This window comes from Coturnix japonica, chromosome 5 (assembly GCF_001577835.2).
Source record: "Coturnix japonica isolate 7356 chromosome 5, Coturnix japonica 2.1, whole genome shotgun sequence".
Taxonomy (NCBI): Eukaryota; Metazoa; Chordata; class Aves; order Galliformes; family Phasianidae; genus Coturnix; species Coturnix japonica.
The window spans coordinates 48,057,746-48,081,103 of NC_029520.1; the positions used below are offsets into that span (position 1 = coordinate 48,057,746).

Genomic DNA, 23,358 nt, shown 5'->3' on the forward strand with positions numbered 1-23,358 from the left:
CTGGTTAATTAGCTGAAGAAGCCAGAAGTGTATGCTTCCATCACTTTAGGAAAGAGAATGGATGGTTTTGTCAGACAGCATCTGAACACAGTGATAATAAGCTCATGTCAGAAATCATTATATATGAAAGAAAAGTCATTAGTACATGCAAGGATGAGCATAGGGGAGATCCATAATGGGTGCCTAAGATAAGGGTATGGAAGTCAGAAAACTGCTTGTAATTGAGGGTTTGGACACAGACTTTCCTTATGGCCTTGGGCTACCTGACATACATTGACCAAGTTCTCTAGCTATGAAAGGGAGATATGAATACTCAAAGTCCCTTATACTTTGTTTGGCACTCCTGGATTGTTACACAGACCAAGAGGTAGATTTCTTTCACCATGAAGGAAGGAAAGGATAAGGCAGAAGAAGCCATTCAAAAATGAATGTGACCTGGTACAAGAAGCAAGCAAAACACGGCTTCCATAGAATCATATCACAGAATAATAGATAGGGTTGGAAGGGACTTAAAGATCACCCAGTTTCAATGCCCAGGACACAGTTGGCTTTCTGGCTGCAAGCACACACTGCCAGTTCACTTTGAGCTTCTCATCAATCAGCTCCTCCAAGACCTTCTCCTCAGGACTGCTCTCAATCCATTCTCCACCCACCCTGTATTCATCCTTGGGATTGCCACTAAGGACATCATCAAAGTTGGCTTTTCTCACTTCAAATCAGCGCTACATCGACTTGCACCCATGAAACAGCTGGCTCAGAAACCAAAATAGCTCATTAGTCAAGAGCATATCCCAAGGCTTGAATCATTTTTAGCAAAGGAAAGGGGCTCAGCGTCAGTGAGTTTGACAGGGGACACAGGAAGGGTAACTGACCTTTACAGAGAATGCCAGGACAGGGAATGAAGGCTTAATCCTCAAAATGCCCTGAGCTATTGCTTGTGTCAGTGCCAGGAAACTTGTGTCCCTCTCAGCAGGCAGACACTTACCAACAGAGCGTGCAGGTCCAGATGCTGTGTGTGCCCTGGTTATTGCATAATGTTATCAAATAGGATTATACATTTTATTACATGCCCTGGGGGAAAAAAGAGGGGGAAAAAAAGCTTACAATTCCCACAGGATGGCTCATTTCTTTGGTGTAAGTATTCAATAATGAACTAATGTTGAATCTACTATTCTCCTGTATCATCCCTTTCCCAAAGAGAGTAAAACAACAGCTGGGTGCAGTTACTTTTGCCAAAGCAGAACTCCATCACTGGAGCACAGATTGAGTAAACTGAGGAGATTGCTAAGCATGAAGTGCCTTGGGAAGTAACAATCCAAAGCACAGCGCTAACCTTTACCTTGTAAGGATGAGGAGCTCCTGTCACTCACTGATCTCCAAGTTTCCTCTAAACCAACCTGATTCCTTGTAAACAATGTTAATTATCTCGGCAAAACCACAAAGCCTTTATTGGAATGCCTTTGTGCCTCTTGGCCTATGAGTTCTGTTCTCTCTTTTCCAAGAGTTCCTGACATCCCTGACTCACTGCCAATGTCACTGGATGGCCAGCCACTGAGGGGGAACAGCTTCTACTGTCTGCTCACTGCTACAAATACCATCACATTAAGAATTATTGGCGTTGCAGAGGGTGCTATGGTTGTGTGAGTATAAATAGGCACAGCGCTACTAAAAGATGCTCAAGGATAAATAGCATAGGTACTGGATTTTGGAAGACCATGGAGATGTGGCACTGAGAGTCACAGTAAATGGGCATGGTGGGATGGGTTGATGGTTGGAGAAGATGATTTTAGAGGTCTTTTCCAACCTTAATGACTCTATGACTTTATGGTTGGTGCAAATGAACTAAAACATACAAAAGGGTGATCTCAGAGTAGCAGGAGCATAGCAGAAAGATACAGGCTGAAGTGAGTCACTTATTTTGCCTGAATGTACCTCACCACGGTGCTTGGGAAGTGAGGGGACAGAAGGATGAGACAGGTCCAAAACACTCATGTTTTGTTGCACTGAGTGCACTGAGAGCCAGGAGTCTGTTCTGCAGACTGGGCCAATTAAATACCTATTTAATCCTGGACTTAATGGGTACTGAAAGAGTCACAATCCTGCCATGTGACTCCATTGATACGAATTCATCAGGGACAGGCTTGGATTGGGTGATACCTTGGACCAGAATGTGTCATCACAGAAGAACATTCTGTCAAAACATATTCTAGTCACAGCAAGCACAAATTAACACAGGGATCAAACCCTGTTTGGAAATCAACTCTTAGAACTGCACCAAAACCTTAATGCAGATCCGCTCTCAGCAAGTTTTCTCGTGTTTCCATGGTCTCAAAACTTCTGCTGAAAGACTGAGGTTGGGACTTCCATCAGCCAGTAATTCAGGTGCAACAGCATGGACTGCTCAAAGAAATGACAGAAAAAAAAGTCAATTTAATTACTAATAAGCACAAACAACTTACCCCGTTCAAAATGTAGTTCTTACAGCAGAGTTAAGCTTTGTTCTTTTAGGACTTTGCTCCCCAAGATTTCACTATCCATGGAGAGAGGCTCCAGGACACTGTGGCTCCTCCTGGCCGGGCACCAAAGGTCAGAGTGTCTCACTTGTAGACATGCAGGCCTGGAAAAACTGCTTCCAACCAGAGGATTCAATAGCCCAAAAGGCAGCCCTTCTGAAATAGCATCGAAATAAAGAATGACAAAAGGGCCAAAAGACTGATTAAACCTAAATTAGTCTAAATTAAACCTGAAATACTTTGGGTAGCTTTTGTGTAGGAGTGAACCTGCTGAACCAGCAGCTGTGTAACATCACCTGAAGCAGGAGCTGCTCAGGAACAAAGCAAAAGCATTGCAAGAAACTGAGGGCTTTGTAGGGTCTGTTTCAGTGCCAATGGAGCTCCCAGGTCAGGTAACAGGAGCTGTGAAGATGCAGCAGTGTGTGTGCCAGCCCACCCCAGCAACAGATTATTTGCCCAGGGTGCTTACAGACAGCATGTCTGCTGGTGATGAACCCCCTGGCAAGGCCTTCCCTGCACTCTGTGCTGCTATTGTAACTGCTGCCAGCTGGGTAAAACACGAACACATCAGCTCCCAGCTGCCACAGTTGCTCAAATGGATGTCAGCTCTGACTCAGACAGGGCTCAGGCTACCCAGGGCTCTTGGACAGAGAGCTGTTAGGGACTCTTGAAGACTTTAGAGAGTGTGACACCAATACCCTGAGCACTGGGAGGATCTGGACTACCTACCGGAATGCCTACAGCACACCTACAGGGTGACAGGTTAGAATGGAGCAGCAGAGAGCACTGTTTAAGTGCTACTCATCCTCCTGGCCAATGGTCAGAGACCTTCCTATTGCCTGCATCCCCTGTACCACCACTATTACCTTCTCTTCTATACGCCCATGGCCCATGGGCCTGTTCAAGGGCTGTGCAGCATTTGGGCCACGCTACATTCAGTGTTGCACATTTTAAGGCATATGCATCTCATTTCCAGGGGACTTTAAGATTATATCCAGACATCTACTAAGAATCACAGAAAGATGTAGGTTGGAAATTGCATTTGCTGGGCTCTCATGTAATCTTCTGCTCAAGGAACGACAGATTTCTCAGGGCCCTCTCTAGCCGAGTTCTGAGTTCCTCTAAGGGCAGAAACTGAACACATCTTTAGGCAACTTGCTCCACTGCTTGAGAACCCTCACTACAAAGGATTTTCTTCCTTATATCTATCTGAACCGCCTCCCATTCGGTCCCATGGATCTGTATATATCCATTTTATCCAACTCACCCCAGCTTGATCATCTCCTACTGCAGGCAGTATCTTTATCTTCCAAACTCTGCCAATTGACACAACCAGAAACAGACTACAACAGTAAAGACTGAGGCAAACAAAACACTGAGAACCTTTGACTTTTCCACGATGTTCACCCAGCTCACCTGCCCCATTCAGTAGTGGATCCACATCGTCTTGGTTTTCCTACCACTGCTAACACACCTGTAGAAACCCTTCCTGTTGTTTTTCACATCATTTCCAGCAGCATCATTTCCATATCAAGACATTGTCCCTAATCCATGCAGGAAATGTGAACTGCTCGTGCCCTACTGTTTCCTGCCCAGCAGACGTCACATTGGTTAATATCTCCTGTAAAAGTCAAAACTTGAAACACTGACTCTTATTTCATGTTTCTAGAGGCTGCATCTGTTCTGTCACAGCGCTTCAGAGCCAAGAGCTCTTACAGCTTCTGAGTACAAAGGACAAAGGGTAGGTCAATCCCCTGCCCATCCAGGTCTGCAATACCACGTCTCCCAGTCCAATCAATAGAGAGATCTGGGCACTGTCTTAAGATGACCTGCTACAAACACCTAAATTAGATGCTGCAGCTCCTTCTCTTGATGATTACACTGAAAAAAAATGCTAATGGCAACCTCTGGGCAAGTCCTCAAACCACAATACCTATATAGCACAGTAAAAACATGTCATGCATACTATGCCAGGCTCAGTAGAAGGAATAACTATCCTTTATAACATAGTAAAGACAGATGAACAATGGAAGCCTTCTCCCAGAGGTCTAGTTTCCACAACAAGACTTTGCAAACTCAGAGGCTGCTGTACTTGCTGAGACACCGTCGTAGCTGCTGTGCTTGTGTTGGCTTGGTACAGGAGGGAGAAAAGTAAGGAGCATCACAGAGGGAACCCTTTTAAAGCCAGACCTTGTTGGGACCAGCAGCCTTAGGAATGTGTGTACAGAAACGATTTATGATTGTTTCTACTGTATTCAAGGAAAAAAAGACTATTGATTGTTTTGTAAATAATGACACCAAGAAATACATTGCATTAATATTATTCTATCTCTTCCAAAAAGAAGGGCTGTAACAGATGACAGGATAATTACAGCCTGTTCTTTCAAGCTTTCTCACATGAAGATGAGCCAGAGTAAGAATATCTCCACATTCTGTGAATTGCAGTTTGTTTTATTTTTGCTGCAAACTGTAAAATTCTCACCACCAACATTCTGATGTAGCCTGAGCCACAAGAACCATAACTGGTGTGTGATACTTCCAATGTGGTTCGCTTGCAAGGTGAAGGTTTTAGTCCCATCCGGTGCAGGAACACATGCCACCACCATTTGGAAGCCTTGCTTAAGAAAATCCAGACTGACAGCTTCAAATCATTGCCTGGTTCAGTTTCCAGTCTCACCGCTGTTCTCTTTCCCCCAGCTCACCTGGAGGTAAAAAGGCATCACAAGCATCACACCCATCCCCAGGTGAGGAGCAACCAAGGTGATGGTGTCAGCTCTCTGTACAAAGGAGCTGCTGTTCCTCCTGGGCTGGCTGGTTGGTAGGTGCAGCTTGGCTTTGAGAGGGAGATGAGCAGCAGAACAAACAGGAGCAATGAGGAGCTCTGTCAAGGATTCCTGAACCTTTTGTCTAACTGAGAGGGCAAAGGAGATGGAGTAAAATGGTGGACCCCAGACAGAGGAGGGACACGGGCAGGATCAGGAGACAAGATGGTGCCTTTCACCAGTGCAGCATCTGTTAAGTCCCCGCTTGGCTGGGAGCAACAGAAAGCCACATTACCAAATGTAGCATATGGAAGCGTTATTCTCCTATGCAGCAAATTTAACAGCATGAATGCGTTTATGAATCCACATAAAAATGGACAAAACCTGTTATTTGCTGATGAAGTGCTGCTTTTGGCCTGTCTTTCTTGCAGAGGAAAACAAGCAGGCTCAGATTGCTTTTCCCTGTATATCAGACACCAGCCTCTAACAGAGCAAGACAAACCAACGGGACCACAAAGAACTTGCAAGTGCTCCAGGCCCTGCTACATTGGCTTGGATTGCTGAGTCCTGTAGCACTGCTGCTGTGAGGACTGCCTTCATGGGTTACTACTGAACCCCTCCAGAACACAATTAGAACAGATGGAGCCTACATTGCTTCTTTCCATACCTCGGCTACACAAAATGGTCACCCCACATGTCGGTGGATCTCCCTGCTGTAATGCCATCTCACTCCCAAGCACAAGGCCTGAAACCTCTCAGGGCAGGGTTTCCTTCAGTAATCATCAGACAGACTTTTTTTTTCCCCGTTTCTTTTTCCATCTCTCAGTTGCAGTTTCCTGCCAACTTTCTTCTTGGTGTGAATTTCTACAACAGAGCAATATAACTTCTGAAAATAGACACGTACACTGGAAAGCCTGACACACACTATATGGAGCAGAACCAGAACCCAAAGCCAATCAAGACACCGGGCAATGCTAGCATCATTCGATTAAAGTTCAGAGCAAATCAGCCCTAAGAGAAGAAAGTAAATGGGAACTCAATAAATGCTGTTGTACAGAACCCCCGGCTCTTTTCATCACTTGGGGGGTGTTAGAATTTGTATTGTTTATGGTAACCCCAGTTGGGCAAGTCGTTCTGCTACAGCTGGCGTGCTCAGAGTCACTTTACAAAAAGAAATACCTGGAAATGGCCAATCTGCCGTGACTTCCTGATAATTAAACTGCATGCAAAGCCTATGGGAATAGAAGCCAGTAGTCGCATGATACACTTCTGAGCTCTGCCTGTCATTAACAAGGGTGGGTTTTCCAGAGCGAAATTCTCCGAGGCCAAATAACAGGAGACCGATAAATAAAGCTTGTCAACTGCCCTTTCTGACTCACTCTCTCCTGCTGGAAGGATGACTCACTGTCATGTGTGAAAGGCTGCCGGGCCTTGCTTACATGCTTAAACAGGTATGGGGTGTCTGTGTTAGACATCCGTTGCCTCAGAAGAAGCAGACGCTCAGCCCTGAGAAGGTAACCCTGGAAAGGGCTCTGCTGACTAAAGGACCTGAACTTCAAAGTATTTCTCAATCCTTTCTAGAAAGTTCAAGGCTGTTGTTACATGGCCCAAAGCCATCACTGAGGACTTGGCTTACTATCACAGTGTCTTAAAAGCGGAACGCAAAAGGACCATCGGGTTTTACGCAGAGCGTGCCATAGAGCATGAAACAGATGCAGACCAAGCCAAGGCCTCCTAAAACAGAAACTGAAAGGTTTGTCCCAACACCAAGAGAAGGAAGCTGTGAAGTAGCCTCCCTTAGCTTCACCTACTGGCCAACATCTTGCTGCATCATTCAGTAGAGAAACCATGTTGCTGCAGGGCAGTGATAGCACAATTGCCACTTGCATGTCCAGCCAGGTATGTACCATCCAAAGGAGCAGCTTGTGCTGCCTGGAGAGACACAGTTGCATATGCTGTTGCCCAACCAGACTCCCAGGAAACCTGCAACCAAAGCACCATTTGAAGGTCTTGCCACCATTCTTAAGATCATAAGAGAACTAACCTGTCTGCCCAATACGAACGCAAATGTAAACCTTGGAAATGTTAATTCTGAGTAAAGACTGCACCACTTCACATCATGTATATGAAGATTCCTCTTTGCTATACTGTTTTCACAGTGAGTCATAAATTAGGCTACCAAATTAGGCTTCAAAATATTAGAACTAAATGAGAGGCGATGGAAATAAAAAAAGGAGTGAGCAATATATCAAAGATTCAAGATTAAGTTCCTTTAAGAGGACAGTTTAAGGAACTTTTAGGCCATAGTAAGTCATGTCTCCTGGTTACTTTGCTAATCCTTCAGAAAAAGAAGGCTGTCATTAAAATCAATAATCACATTCATCTGCAGGTGTCAAAGCACTTCCCAAAATAAGTCAGTAGAATAATTTCTTAGAAACAGTTAAGGTAAAAGAGGAATAGTCAGTGACAGAACTAGGAATTACAGTCCAGGTCTTCAGTCACCCATGCAAATATTTATGTGTTAAACTACCCCACCTCTGATAAATGATTTTGGCTTTTTAAGCTGCAATTTCAAGATTATTTACTTAGCAATATGAAACCATGCCATGCAACTTCTGCTAGTTGTTCTGGTTACTATCGCCTTCTGCCATTGCTTTTGAGAATACAGTGTTCTCTCTACTGCCTTTCTGGGGGCCACTCAGAGCTGATAAACTCGGATCTTTTGTCAGGACACAGGACTCCTTAGTTTCTCTTGTTCTTCTCTTTGTTCTTGATCTTGGTCTTGTTCTTCCTCTTCCGTTGCCTCATCAGACTGGATCAAAAAGGACTTTAGCTCACTACAGGGAGCTCCAATGATGCCCACCCTGTTAGAAAACATGGTGTTAATGCATTTGACATGATGAAGCAGAGGAAAACAGGAGAAAGAGAGAACAACTTGCAGTGTTTCCCAATGAAAACCAGCAAAGAATGTTGCCTCCTTTAGCTGGACTGTGTATAACACATTCTGCAGAGATTATCTTCTCTGCTCCAGGGACAAAGAACCACATATACACACGGCACCTCACACATCGTGTCGTGTTTCTGCCTGGAGTGTGCAGGCACACAATACAGAATATGTATGTTGTCCAAGTCAAACTTAGCACTGGCTCAAAAGGTTGGCCCCGTTGCACATCAATTACTGTGCAGAAATTATACACACAAGACTCTCAGCAGGCACCCAGGTTTGAAAGCATTCACAAAGCAATTACATGTGCATCTGTAGCAAACTTCGTTTTTGGGGAAATACTGGATTCACCAGTCTTATGTTGCAGATTGGTGGTGTAGGGAACCTGCTTTGGCAGAGGGGTTGGACTCAATGATCTCTAGAGGTCCCTTCCAACCCCTACAATTCTGTGATTGTCTGAAGATTCTGTGTATATGGTGTGTTCTTTGGGTTGCCAGGAAGTCTGGAAGATCCAGAAAATAAAGGCAGCTCACAAATAGATGGAGGGAAAAGCAGAATTCCTCCTGTATGGCACAGTCAGGCTTGAATTTTGTTTTTATCTTAAGCATTAGAAAAAGCTCTATTTCTATTGGCTTTCCCAATAATACTTTCCAGCTAACAAAGCAGTAGGGTAGACAGTAGTTGCTTCAGTCAGTTAACAAAGAGTACCTCGCCTGCAAGTTTCAGGCTCACTGCAGCCTGTTCCCATAGGCAAATTCCCAGCCACAGAATCATAGAGTTGTCCAATGGTCCCTCTCTCAAAGAGGAAGGCTGAGCTGTCTGGAAGCCTTCTCTAATAGCACTACCAAATCTATCCATGTCAGGAAATACCCCTTACTTGGTAGAGAGCAGTTCTGAGAAGTCTGGCAGGCAGTCACATGAGCAGGGCTGGGGGCCTTTGCCCCGACAGTAATGGCTCTGGGAGCGGTATTGAGCAATCTCCTTCGGTAAGGGCAGCAGGGTGCTGAGCACAGGTGAGTGTTGGTGAAGCATGCTGTTGATGGATGGATGCTTGGCACGGACTTGTCTTGAAAGAAAACAAACACAGATGTTATCTTAGTGCATTCGGACAGGGCAGGTTACCTAAGGGCTCATCAGTATGTCAAACGCGTACCTCTGAGGTGGTGAACTCACTGCATTTGTATCAGTAGTCTGGTCATCTGTATTCTGCAAAGAAATATGGCTCCTGTCTCTGAAGGCGAGATTGAACAGGTCGGAACAAAGGAGCCTGCCGATTTCTTCCCGGATCACTTGGAAGTGCTTCCGTCTGAACACGAGCCAAGTCAAGTAGCTGCAGAAGTTGTAGAAGCCCTAAATTGAAAACACGGATCCCATTTTCACTGGGAAAAGGTTCAGAACCTCACCACGTCCCACTGTGCAGGTTGGCACGACTCCACTAAAAGCCAGCAACTAGTCTGACATCAAACTTTACCAGTGAAGATCTGAAAGTGCTGGTTTCTTTAAAGGTACAGAGAGAAATGAGGCTAGAAACACAACTAGATCAGAAGGATCTCACCTTGCTGAATCTGACCAGTTTAGTTTAGATTTGCTGCTAGGAACTGAGGATCACCATCCAGTTTCCTTCAATAATCAATGGAAAGAGACTGTTGGGATGAGTCATGCTGTGGGGGTTCTTATCACGCTCATTTGTCCCAAGAGGCAACAGATCATCCCTGGCTGAGCTTCTCCTTGTGCACATGGCTGTCAGAGTAGCCTGAGGGCTTAGGCTGATAAGACAGCTATTGTTTGGGCAACTGGAATTAGACAAGATGATTCCCACCCCAAATGACAGCATTTTGATCACAGAAAATATTACTAACAAATATGAACTCATTGCATCTTACCTTCATGTATCTGCTTGCTGATTAAATAAGAATATCTAGGTTATCGCACCATTTTAACACTCGTGATCCCTGGCACCAGCTGAATCAACACCCAGAAAATCAAACCTGAGGTTCCTGAAAAGATGTTATCACTGGAACTACAGTGATTAGAATTAGTCCTTAATAATAATCCTTAGAATTCAATCCACTGTCCTCCTCTTTGAAGGAAAGTCTCCACAGTTTGAGAAGTATAATTTGAGTCCTGGTGTTTTATATTAACTTATCAAAGTCCTGCTACATAGAGAGGCTCAAATTCCTCACTGGGCTGTGACTAAAAGGAAAGGAGCAGGCTGTCTGCAGCATTTGGATGTGCAGGAGAGGGACACGGTCTGGGCTGGCACTCAGTCAAAATCTCCATTTATCTTTCTATCTTTCTTACCTCAAAGAAGACCCGATCTTTCTGCAAAGATGTTTTTCTCCTAAGGCAGTAAAAAAGAGCACAAAATTAATAGCAGCCATTGTCCTTTCAGTCCTCTGAACACAGCAGTGAATACGATTCATGGGGCTACTGCCAAGCTGGCATTTCACCACAGCAGTAAGTTGTTGCTGGTAAATCCTCATTATGAGCATGCAGAGACCTACTGTCTAAGAGAACGACAAGACTACTGCATTGCATCAGAAGTAGAAAATGCCAAATATTGTATGGCTCATTTAATTAAATCCAACAGAACAAAGCTGGATGTGAACAGCAGGCGAGGCTCCCCACTATGCTATCAAAACTGAGCCCTCTGCTTGGGCCTCTCAAAAATGGCCAGGACTGATCTAACCCAGTTCCCACTGAAGCAAACAGAAAACTTCCTGACATCACTGGCAGAGGAGCGAGCAGAGTTACCACAAGTACAAAGCCAGGCCAATGCTGAGACAATATACTTCAAAAAAACAGAGAGGAAAACCATGATGCATCTCCAAGAAGAAGCGTAGAATGTACAAAAATGACAAAGATCCTTTGTTAGAGAAGCTGCAGTTTGCCCAGTGGAAGCCTGAGAGATATTCACACCACCCACTTGTGCCTGGGGATTCTCATGGAAAGCCAAATAAATGACTGTCCATCATGGAAACAGCCATCAAAGTGGAGGGTGATGCACACATCCCGAAAGCCACTCCATTCTCCTGAAGTTAGCACAGCTCATCCCTGTGTAATGGAAAGCAGGTCCGCCAGCTTACAGATCCCCACAGATCTGGCTCCACTCTGCCAGGTACAAGGGAAGTCCTGCCCCTGTGCCAATTCACCAACTCCTGAAATGTCCCTTACCTTCCTGATGGCATCAGCTGTTCCACACTCCTAGAACATACCCAGCTGCCATCAGCCCAGAAACAATGCAGACCATGAGGATAACACCTTTCAGCCCCATATATCTGTTTACAATTATCTGACTTTCAGTGACAGGTATATTGATCAGAAGGACCATGCATCTCCCTGCCTAGCTCTCAGCAGTCACACCTCTCCTGATGCTTCAGGTGAGAACCCAAACCCCCTTGTTGTCCAAGGGAAAAGAAACCTGAATCTTCAAGTGTGGGATGGCCATCGGATCAAGCAAATGTCCCAGTTAACTTCAGTGCTTTTGATTCCTTATAAATTCTCAAAAAGCTCAATATTCTGTCTTCAGAATACCAGAGCAGAGGAACATAATGCGACCCCAGCTTCTTAAACCTTAATGTAGAACTCTGCTTTACCTTTCAGCATTAGGTAACTCATGCAGCGTCTTAGAGTCACTTCCCAGTTTAGCAGAGAAACCTATATGGAGGCCAGCAACAGAAACTAACACCAGTAATTAAAATCAAATAATGCCAGGGGGCCTCCACCCTTCTTTCCCCCAGTGCTTTATTCCCCCAGGTAAGGTATTAAGCTAAGGGACCTGCTTGAAATAAAGTTTCCTAAGATAAGCATTGAACTGGAAGGTGCAGGTACCTCCCATGTCTAGGGCACAGTTGCTAATTACCTAGGAAAATACAGAAAGGGTTAGGAAAAACATCAAACTTGCATCAAGATTCAAGACAGGACTTGCAAGAAATACGTGAAGGAGTAAGCAAAGAACATCGTGACTTCTAGAAATACAGTGATTTCTTGGAGCTGTCGGGGTGACAGAAGGAGTTCAATGCATGGAGGATGACTGCACAGCCAAGGGCAGAAGTAAGCCTGGGGTTTGGATGTAAGAGGATAATGGCTTCAGATATCTACAGGAACCATCGTTCTATGCACATGCACAGGGGGTAATGCTTCCTGTGCTACAGCAGCTCCCTCGACTACAGCTGTGACTCTGAGTGTTCACGGATAAAGTCAGCTTCAGGGATCGGGAAGGGCTGACTCTGTGGCACTGACGGCTGCTGCTTTGGGAATGCTTTGTATTTTTCCCATTATGACAAATACCCATAAGGAAGCTGGCACCACAAAAAGGTTGCGCAACCCCCATTAACTTAAAAGGAGAAAGCCAGACACACCTATTCCTTCCTCAGCGTTGGAGGCACAAAAGAACTAATGCTAACGCACACAAATAACAGGTCTGGAGGGACTCTCTCAAATTCCAGTCTGGGAGGATATCAAACTCAGGTTTTAATGCTGCATTTTACAATTCATGTAAATGGTTACGATGAGGATGTTCTCCATCTAAGCTTCCTTTTTAAATTTTCAGAGAAAGACATCGCATGAAAAACCCATAATTGCATTTGAATACATGGACGTTTGGCAGATCTGGAAGGGAAAACAGCTTCCCAACATAGCATAAGATTTCTTTAATATGTTGCCATGGTGAATTACATGAAGAAGCAAAAGCTTCAATGCCATGGTTGGGTTATAACAAAATATCATGAAACCAGGAGTTATACATTACCAATAGTTCCTCAGCTTTTAAATTCAAACACTTTTCAAGTTAAAAATCACCAAAATTAACCCTTGCCACAGTTTCCATCTTAACAAAGGACCTTTTTTTATCCCAAACTGTGTACACTGATAAAACTCCTAATCTTCTTTTACAATTGAGAGTGCTAATCGGTTCTGTCCCTTAGCTCTTGTTTTTGGCAGTTCACGTAATGATGGTCTGGGAGGCTCCAGATAACATTTAAGGGTAAACTGAGTCAGCCTGGAAGGGTTTATATTTATGTAATTGCTGCATGGTATGAGAAGTGCTGTGTGTTGTGACATGCTCAGCATTAGCCTAACTCTGAAGTCCGCTGTAGTCAGCTAACACCACCCTGCTATGAGTAACTCCGGTCTCTCTTCATGCAACACCTTACATCGCAAATGTGTTAAGGCACAGCCCTTTTCTGGCTCTTTGTGTTTTTACAGCCCAGACATCAGCGTCCCAAGCCACAGCCAGCCTCTAACCCCCACTGCAATGGAAATGCTAAAGAAGGCAGCTCCCTATTTCAACTCTCTTTCCCATGCTGCCGGGTTTGGTTCTCTTATTCTGTTTGCCTCTAGACCTCTTTTCTCAATCCTGTGTATTGCTGTTCACCAGACAATACAAAGAATAAAGAGGCAGCAGCGCTAACCAGCTGGCCATGCAGGACAGGCTGTTCTATCCAGCTGTGTCCAGTCTTTGGATGCAAGCTGCTTTTTTGCACTAAGTTCCCCATACTGGGTCTCATAAGTGCAAGCATTTGGGCCATCCAATAGAAACAATGAATGCCGTCATGTTCCCTGTCCAGCCAACAAGAATGGATGCTCTACTCAGCAGAAATCTGGAAGCAGGCATTCGGTACACAACACTGTTGACAGGAATACCCTGTGAAATACCAGCGTGCCAGGATACAGAGAATGTGCTGTTCACTTTAGGGGTCCACTGATTTGCGGCATGGGAGCACACTAAAACGAAAGCCCTTTGGGAACAGCAGTCTCCAGCTCCTCTTTGCCTTTCACCTTGTACCCTCCTCTCCTGACTAGAAGGAAATCCAGGTTCCTCCAATTGCAGACAACAGTGAGGCTGCCAGGAGCCACATTGCAGGAAGGCAGGGAAGGGCTGCAACTCCTGTGGAGGACTGGCAGCAGTTTCACAGCAACTGATATTGGAAAAACAAGGCTGAAACTGCTCTGAGAAGATCTCAAGGGACTGGGGTGTGTGGTGGCTACTGCCAAGGAAAGGGAACATTGTGTGTATCCATCTCCAATCCTTTTAAATTCCCAGTAAGACTTTCTGCCCCTCTCAGACCTTCACTGGGTTTAAGGCATCTAGAGATTTGTTGGTCTCTGACACTCCAGAAGAATCTATTCATTTTCCCTGCTTCCCTACACTTCTAACACCCATAGTTCCCAAGTGCAACCTTTTCTTGTCTCTAGTCCCATCACTTCCTGGTCTTCAGGAGCACGTTCTCCTGCACTCGCTAACAGTCTTAGGCTCTCTGACTTGGCATAAACAGAAATTTATGCTGGGATCAATGGTAACCAGCAAGCACACATCTATTTTCTTTCATGGTTTAGTCAAAATGGCAGATTGCTTTTTGGTTGGCATTGCTTTTTGCCCTGCTGGCTTTCACACCGAAGCCATCAAAGTTTCCTGCTCTGTACACCTAACAAGGCTTCCGCATACCAGGGCCAGAACTTCACCATCTGGTATCCAGAACTCTGTGTTACAACTTGTTGTGTCAAATCAGTTGGCAACAGCTCATCAGAAACACTTCTGGAGTTGGTTACTAGCTAGAGCTGCAGGGCTATCAGTGCACATCTGTATCTCATAGAATCATAAGGGTTGGAAAGATCACTGAGATCATCCAGTCCAACCATCAGCCCACACCTGTGACCACTTCAGGCCGTGTCACTCAGAGCAATATCTACCCTTTTCTTCAAAGGACAGCAGCTCCCTTTCTTCCCTGGGCAACCTGTTCTGATACCTCACCAGACCTCAGAGTCCTCTCCTAACCCTTAGACTGACATGAAGCACAGCCTTGGGACTACACTTGTATCACTCAGAAGGGGCCTTGGGCTGCTGTGGCCCTTGACTTGTCAAGGAAAATCATTTCTTAGCTTACTTTCTATGAGACGTGCCGCTCCCCCGTGCTGTGCCTTTCTCAAGGACAAGGCTACCATAAACCTTGGCAAGGTAAATCTTGGCCACCGCTAACTTCGCCAACACATCGTCCGTTTCGTTATTTTCCAGATAAATCACAGTCCTGTTTAAAATAGAAAAAGAGAAAGAAAAAAAAACAAACAAACATATGGAAGAGATGCTAGAAAGAGCGCCGGTTCCTTAGAAGTAAGCATGTTTTTCAGGCACATAAGCCAACTCAACACACGACAACACCGTCACATTGCATCAAGGCCAAGCTCAGGAGCTTCCAACACAGCTCTGTAGCACTGCTGGGACTGCCAGGCCTGGTGCTTGGACTCAGACAGCCTCTCTTGCCCTACGGAACTTGCAGGCTCCATGCCTGCAGCTTTTTAGCTTGCTGTCTTTGATCTTGCATAGCTTATGAACCCCTTTTTGCAGCCTACATGAAAGCCCTAGAGGTGCATGGAGATGTCTCCAGGCATAGACTCTGCAATTGGGCAGCCTGGAGCAGTGGGGTTGGCTCATTCAGAGGCAGCACTTACTCGTCTTCAGAAGGGCACACAAAGCACTTTTGGGATGGCCTCTAAATAGGAATGGCTGACCCCACAAGCCTGTATTTTAAACCACTTCAGATCAAACGCTAAGGAAATGTCAAACCAAAGAGCTTTCTATTTCCCCTGTAATCCACCCAGCTGTCTCCCAGCACTGGGAGCACTGCAGGCCTAAAAGTTGCCAGCCTCCTTCCATGCTGGGGAGAGCTGTTTTATCTGTCCCTGATGGCCTCCAGCTGTAAAGCTTCCCACACAACCCACCTTTAATAATTAGGACAATTACTCTAGGCTTCTCGAGGATAATTGCTAATAAAATTCAGCAGATTTTCCTTAAAAGACATGAAAGGAAGTAAGTGGGGGGGAAAAAAACGCAGGACAGAAATAATAGTCTGTGTTCCATTCACGTCTTATTCACCACTGTTCAGCTTTTGTTCTTAGTTGCGTATTTCAGAGGTGAATGCTCTCGGGCTGTCTCCAGTGAGGCAATGCTTCACGCCTGCTGCTTTGGAAAACTGGTTGGTTGCTTTTGAAGTTGGTTCCCAGATCTTCCTGAACCTAAAATAAGCCAGGCAAACCTCAAGCTTGGATTTACAAAGAATCAGCATAGCGTCAAGAGAAGATCAGGTCACAAGATGTTACAGGTATCCAGGTTCATGCTGGTTTTCTCCTACTGAAACTCCCGACATAAGAAAATGTAACGTGTGAAAGCAATGACTTCTTAAGTAAGGGCAGTATTAGATGAAGGTGGGCTTCTGCTTCAGGAGGTTAGCACACCAGGTCTGTAAGAGCAGCTCTAGGACAGCACAGAGTCTGCTGTATGGGAACATCAGGCTGCTAAAGGAGTAGGCAGGTCATCAAGCCCCATCTTCAAGTAGCCTGTCTGTCTGTCAGTTTAACTCTGAGCAAATTATAGGTGTCGCTAAGCAGACGCATGAAGGGGTACCAGTATGTCCTGCCTCCAGTCTGCCTCTGCCTGTGGCACATAGCCAGTATTACACAGGAAAGCAAAAAGCCTCTGAAATTAAATTACACCAAGAAAGAAGGGGGAGGGATTTTTCTTCCTGAACAGACAACTTGCAACAGCCCTGAGCATGGGATTTATGTGGGATGGGTACAGGAAGGCAAATGGCTGTGCAGTCTTCCTTCACATCCTCTCAAATACATAAGCATATCACATACCAAAGGATTCTTATCATAAGTATAATTTTCTGTCATTCTGGTTCTATTATGTGGTTATAAAATCCCTTTCACAAGCTCACGGAGATCCATCTTCAGAAAAAAAAGTAGTTTTTTCCCTTGCCTCCACCACTTCTTAGTAGAAGACTACTCCAAAACCGTACTGCACAGAAGGAAAAGGCAGTGCCTCTTACACTTGATTTGAAACACAGCATATACTGAGTTCAGAATTAGACCAGGTGGATAAGGGGGGAAACAGGAAACCTTGGACATAGCAAAGCTGCAGCGTCAGAAAGTCCTTCACATCCGCTCCTCCACATCAGCTTAGGTGCAAGAACAATAAAGGATAGCCCTCAACATTAAGATCTAAATATGCCTTTTGTCATTTTATTTTCCTTCTTTGTATTTATGCTTTGATAGATCAATATCCTGACCTTTGCATGGTAAATATCTCTTCTTGAGCTTCTCTGATGTTACATTACACTCAAGCAATCCTGGCAAGCAAGCCACTTCCCTTCGGGGAGGAAATGAATCTCAATAAAGCAGTATTGCAGAATATCCCTTTGGGATGCTCAGAGCTCTTATATGTTTCCCACAAAAAGACAGCAGTCACGCTGTACACAATAACACAGCAAAAAGTGTCTTCTGGCAGAGATTATCCAGTGCTTGTAGCTGGTAGCTGCCAGTCACAGCCCCTTTGACCCAAGAAATACAAACCACGTTGCAATAGGTCCAAACTCCTCTTTGTTTGAGTCTGTTTCTGTGTTTTCCATACCAGCTGATGACACGAGCCATGTTGAGACATCATGGCCAATGCAGGGTCTTCCTCATCCTCACGGACCAAAGACTTTTGTGTATGAAACTATGTTGATAATTTTCTTTATGTATGAATTATTCTTTTCACAGGAAATGGAACAAATTAGTTCCTCAAGGTCAGCAGTCCTCCTACAGTCTCTTCTTCAATTCAGATAAATCAGCCCCTCTTTATATTAAGGCTCCATTACTTGTGAAGTACACAATTATTGAGTGTTCTAATGAATTGATCAATCCATTCTCTGAGATTACCAAAGAGTCCAGCAAATCATTAAAGTTTATTATAACCAGTTTGTAGCTTTGTAACACTTTCACCCAGGGCACATTACCCTTTAACTCAGAAGCTCCTCAACTGTTCCTCTGGCATCCCCACTTCCACTTTGCAAGGTAGCAAATGTGGTCACACACCCTTACTTGGGAACTGCTTGCCTAGCAGATATTTCTCATGTTGTAACACGTTTCTAGCACTGAAGAGGCATCTGAACCATGCTATGCAAAGTAGTTAGAAATGAATTCAATGTGACCCACGGCACAAATAAACACCCAGCAAACTCAGCTGTGCTTTGTGGGTGCTTCTGCAAGCAGAAAGGACTGGATGCTAATGCTGGTACTGGGAAATGTGATTTGGGGGATGGTGAATTTGATCCAGGGCACACAAAGGTTTGGGTAATAGAAATGACTAGTTCAGATGTCCTGGGAGAGCATAGAAGCCAAAAGGGTGAGAGACATAACTCATATGCAGAATCCCATTGAACCCTCTGTAAAAACTGTCCTATGAATCTGGATTTGCTAGGGCAAATTCTGGTACTTACACCCCTGACATCTTATACTCACAAAAGCAAGGATTCGGTTTTCTTTTCCAGGGTAATTTTTTCCAGGTAAAAAGACATGTAGAAAAGCAGGGCCATGAGGAACTCATCCAGTTTCTTATTCCTAAATAAAAGGTAGAAATGTCACTGGTAAGTCTGCAGCACCAGATTATTATGAAAAAGCACAAAGACTCTGCTCAAGGGTCTGCATTATAATGAGCAACCCCCTGTGCAGTTGAGAGCCATTCACAGTGAGCACTCCACAACACAGTAAGACTTTGGAGGCCAAGAAGCACACTGAGCCATGGATCGAATTAGGTAGTACCACATTTACATCCTCTGAGTATGTTTTGTGCAGCATTCTCATTCAAAGGAAATGGGGATAATTAATATTCCCCTCCCCTTCCCAAATGACAGTATGGCTGAGACTCAAAATATTCAGGTACATTCCTAAAACAAAGGCAGTGCAGCCATGGTGATCTCAGTTACACCCTTAAGACAGCGCTCTACTGACTGCCTCCTTGCTTTCAGGCAGCATGGTGGATGCTTTGCCAAACACTGAATTGAACTTAGGCTAAGATGAACAGCGATGTTTGGATATTTAGGCCCAAGCTCTTGGCTTCCTTTCTCTAACAGAGTGGAACCCTTTCAAGCAAACGGTAGGATTATTTTTCTGCATATCAAGGAGAAAATGTATTTCCTTCCCACTAACACCCAGAGAAGAGATTTGAAACTACACAGGATAGTCCCTCTGCTCCCAGATGCACACACAGTTCTCAAAACAAATTTTAAATGACGTACCCCATAACTGCTGCAAATGGTAGCATGGGATGTGAGTCATCTTCTTCTCTCAAAAGGAAAAGGAGATCTAAAAACACAGAGCAAATAAAAAAGAGTAATAATAGCTCCTCCAAAAATTGCTCAATGGTAGTAGAAATGCTTCTATAGGCAATGCTGATGCAGGAGGCCAACCATTACTCACATTTGACATCATCCAGTGTGACATATTCGTGTTTTATCCACTTTGACAGCTTCTGAATTTTTTCCTCATTGTCAGGCAGCCTCTTCTTTTCAGGGAGCGTAGCACTGCCTTCATCTTGGAAAATGCTGGTAGTTGACCAATATACAGTATTTAAAGACACTGTTAGTTACAGTCACATTATCTACCTGGTAGGTTATTGCATTGAGTTTCACAAAGCTGGGCAGTTAAATGTGTTTGACTGATACCCCAAAATAATGTTCAACTATTATAACCACAAAGCAGTCTGGGAATGTTGGGAGAAATAGGCCATGTCACCTCCAAGGTTGCCTCTGAATTTGCCCTTTTAGTTGCTAATATAATAAATTGCAACTATATTATTTAGATCAAAGATGTTTTAAGTAATGGATGAAAGTCAGCCACACCGTGTTGTGAATTTATAAAATTAATAATAATACTTTAATCTTTGAAGTGCCTTACAAAGGTGAATTAATTACCTCACAATACTCTTTAGAGCAGATGAGAATTATTACCTCATTTTGAGAGACCTGGATGCCTTTACCAAAGTCACAGCAGGCTACTGCCTGAGCTGGCATTCAGCACGGGGCAAGTCTGGCCCTGTTTCTCTGCTCAGACCACTCATCCGCCCTGCTGAAATGGCAGGTGGCTCCTGCTTCACCTGTTGTGTTCAGACATGATCCTCCTACAACTGATGAAATATTCCCACCCTAATAATTGCGTTCCTTCTTAAGCCTGCTTAGTGGGATTGAAATACCTCTTTAATGTCTTCACGCATATTTCCTGAAGGTGAGCGTTACTTTCTTCCTTAAGGTTTTCCTCATCTTCTGGACTGGAGCTGAAATAGAGTATGAGAATGCAGTAGTTCGAATTTAAGTTTCTAACAGCACTACAAAGAGGTCAGCTCACCACGGTACAAAAACACACGTGTATTTCATCTTCTAATGGATGCAAAGAAAACATCTGAGTTGTGGTGAGGTCCATATGAGACGTTGTTTTTAAGAACACAGAAGCACAGTGTAAGCAAAGGTCCTTCTGCTGTCTCCTGCATCACATAAACCCTTCAAGTCACCTGTATCTCAAGTGGCTTTACCATCTTGGTCTTTACCATCTTGACAGTAGTACAGAGTAAATACCTACTTCTGTTTTTCTCCATTAATGGGATAAATGTAATAGAATCATAGAATCGTTGGGGTTGGAAAAGACCACTAAAATCATCTTGTTCAGCCATCAGCCCATCACCACCATGTCCACTACACCTTGTCCCTCTGCTACACCTTCCCTTTTCTTGCTGCCCAGGGAGGTTGTGGATGCTCCATCCTTGGAGGTGTTCAAGACCAGGTTGGACGGGGCCCTGGGCAACCTGATCTAGTAAAGGTGTATGTTTGGTGGCCCTGCCAGGCAGGGGGGTTGGAACTACATGATCCTTGAGGTCTCTTCCAACCCGGGTCATTCTGTGATTCTGTGATTCTGTGGATGGTGACTCAGTATCACAGAGTAACAGTTACAAGCTCCGGGCTCAATAAAGAAAAACATCTACAGTATCAAAGTATCACCGAGGTTGGAAAGGACCTCTATGATCATTCAATCCAACCATAATATATATGCGTATAAACATATAGATTCGTCCTGCAGTTGATTTTCAGGCAATACATTACACTCTGATTTTACCTTACATGGAGCTGCTGAACCTTAAGCCTGCGTAATTTGAAACTGAACGTCATTCTTTTACCTTGCAAATTCGAGTGTGTTAGTGCCATCTTTCCAATACCACAGGCCTGAAGTTAGTTTTATCGTCTGCAAGAAAACAGCACACAGGTTACATGTCATAAGCACTGTGCTCTTGTTCTCAGCCCAGCTCAGTGAAATATTTATAACACAGGCATATCATCCATTGTATATCTTTCTTAAGTTTTTCACTCAGATGTTGACAGTGAATTAGCTAAACAGAAGATCTCTTAGATTAAAGGTTGCCAACATAAGAAAGCAGAAAGGCATCTGTCCTCTTCTATGTCTTTCAGGTTGCGAATAAATCACCGAAAGTTGGCTGAGGAACATCAGTTCTTTGCTTGCCAGTGAATTAATAAAGGCTGAGAGATCAAATGTAGTCATGGATTAAACAAACCATCAGCTTTATTTGTTTTTGATATTATTTATGTAATTGCAGTGACTAAGCAGCAGCAGAAAGGAAGCCTTTGTTTAAAAATGGGACGGGTTATGCACTTTGCTGATGTTCTGAGAACTTTAAATAAACACCAGAGAGAATCTTCAGGGAATGCTGAAGCAAACGGCCAGTGACAGGATCTTACAGTATCCATTTGAAACCCAAAACCTCCTGGAAACAAATGAGATGGATTAGTCCCCTTCTTAACTAACAAGAAAGGCTTGCAAACCCTCAGCTGGTACTTGCAGGTCACCTTTCAAGTAAAATGCATCTTGTTGCTGAAGTACTTCTGCCTACAAACTTAAACCAGGTGAAACATGAAGGCTTTCAGTGACTTTCCACCTGGTGCCATTCCGACAGCAGCAAGAGTCTCTGGTTCTTGCTCAGTCTAATTTGGTAGTAGAGCACCAAAATAAGTTCATGTTGGCAGCCAGCAGCCCTTGCAATGGTTAGACTGTGGAGATGAATATTAGGAAATGATGGCTCTAATCCTTTGACAAAGAGCAGTAACTTAAACTTGTCAGTCCTAGTCTTCAGCTCCAGCTTTCTAATACTGGCTTACAATTTTCAGCTGAAAAGGACGATACAAATGCAATACCTTTACATTATACACAGGGGATTATGCACTCATGGAAGAAAAATGGAAAGCAGGGTGGCTTGGCAGAGCAACACTTAACCACAGCCACACAGGCAGGAGGGAATACCAGGCCTGTGTCTCTAAAACACAGCTCGATGCTCACTGACATGGCTGAAGGATTGCCCCATGGCTGCCCCACAACCCATGGAGTCCACTGCTACAGAGCTAGATACAGGCAGCAGTAATGTGGAGCCAGCAAGGGGACTCACCGAGGTCAAGGTGCCTATCTGCAGCATGGCTGGGCATGCAGGTAGCCTTGTTTACAGCAGTATCCTGGAAACACCAGCCGTCCCCTGGGAGCTGCGGAACCCGGCACACACAGTCTCCTCCAGCTTGGTGACTTGTGGCCTATGCACTCTGCTCCTTCCCACCTCTGCCCAACAGGCTCCCTGGGAATCTTCTTTGCCAAAACAGGGAAAATAAGTGTTTTCTGTGCAGTTAATGAATGTCACTCATTTGGGCCTTGCTCTCGTTTCCCTCTGAAGGTAAGGAGCTGCAGAGGTGCTCCTAGTCACGGACACAAGATGGGAAGCAATTCACAGCCAGTACAGACACTGTTATCTGTACAACACCCTCCGTGTTAAACACATTTTAGCTTGGGATTTTTGAGATATCAGAGTATATCTACAGAGTCACGAATCTCCCGTGACAGGTCCCAAATCTCTGTGCAAATAGTCTGCTCGTGGTTTGTGAGTTCACCTGGAAATAATTCCCATATGCTCAGGCAGGTTAAGGCCGTGGGTTTGAGGGTGGATTTGTGATGTTTGGGATGCTTTGAAGCATCACCATTCAAGCAGAAATCTCTCATTCACAGTGGAACAGTATCATTGTGTACAGCTGGTACTGCTTGGATTGCACCCCAAACCCATATAAGTTTTGTTGACAAAAGCACTCCCTGCCAGTAGAAGTCAAGTCAAGAGAAGGATGAGGTTTTGTGTCACAGCTAAGGCAGCCTAATAGCTAACTGTTGATGGAAGAGGCATTCTTCCTCCTGTCCAGCTTTTACCACCATTTATCTCTGTTGATTCTTTATCTTCACTGTCCCCATAGCAAGGCAGTTCCCTAAACTGTCAAAACAGAAACCCAGC

General features: G+C 44.4%; 1 protein-coding gene across 1 annotated transcript; it reads right to left on the minus strand.

Annotated features, from left to right (window-relative positions):
- Positions 1-7,884: 7,884 nt before the first annotated feature.
- Positions 7,885-22,560, minus strand: PPP1R36 (protein phosphatase 1 regulatory subunit 36). The gene is made up of 11 exons (XM_015865706.2): positions 22,480-22,560; positions 21,202-21,266; positions 20,227-20,307; positions 19,455-19,579; positions 19,274-19,340; positions 18,498-18,596; positions 15,104-15,244; positions 10,521-10,560; positions 9,373-9,569; positions 9,097-9,285; positions 7,885-8,139 (listed from the first exon to the last, which is right to left on the minus strand). Exons 1-11 carry the CDS (start codon positions 22,504-22,506, stop codon positions 8,001-8,003), a joined length of 1,170 nt encoding a protein of 389 aa, XP_015721192.1. The 5' UTR covers positions 22,507-22,560; the 3' UTR covers positions 7,885-8,000.
- Between the last annotated feature and the right edge of the window lie 798 nt (positions 22,561-23,358).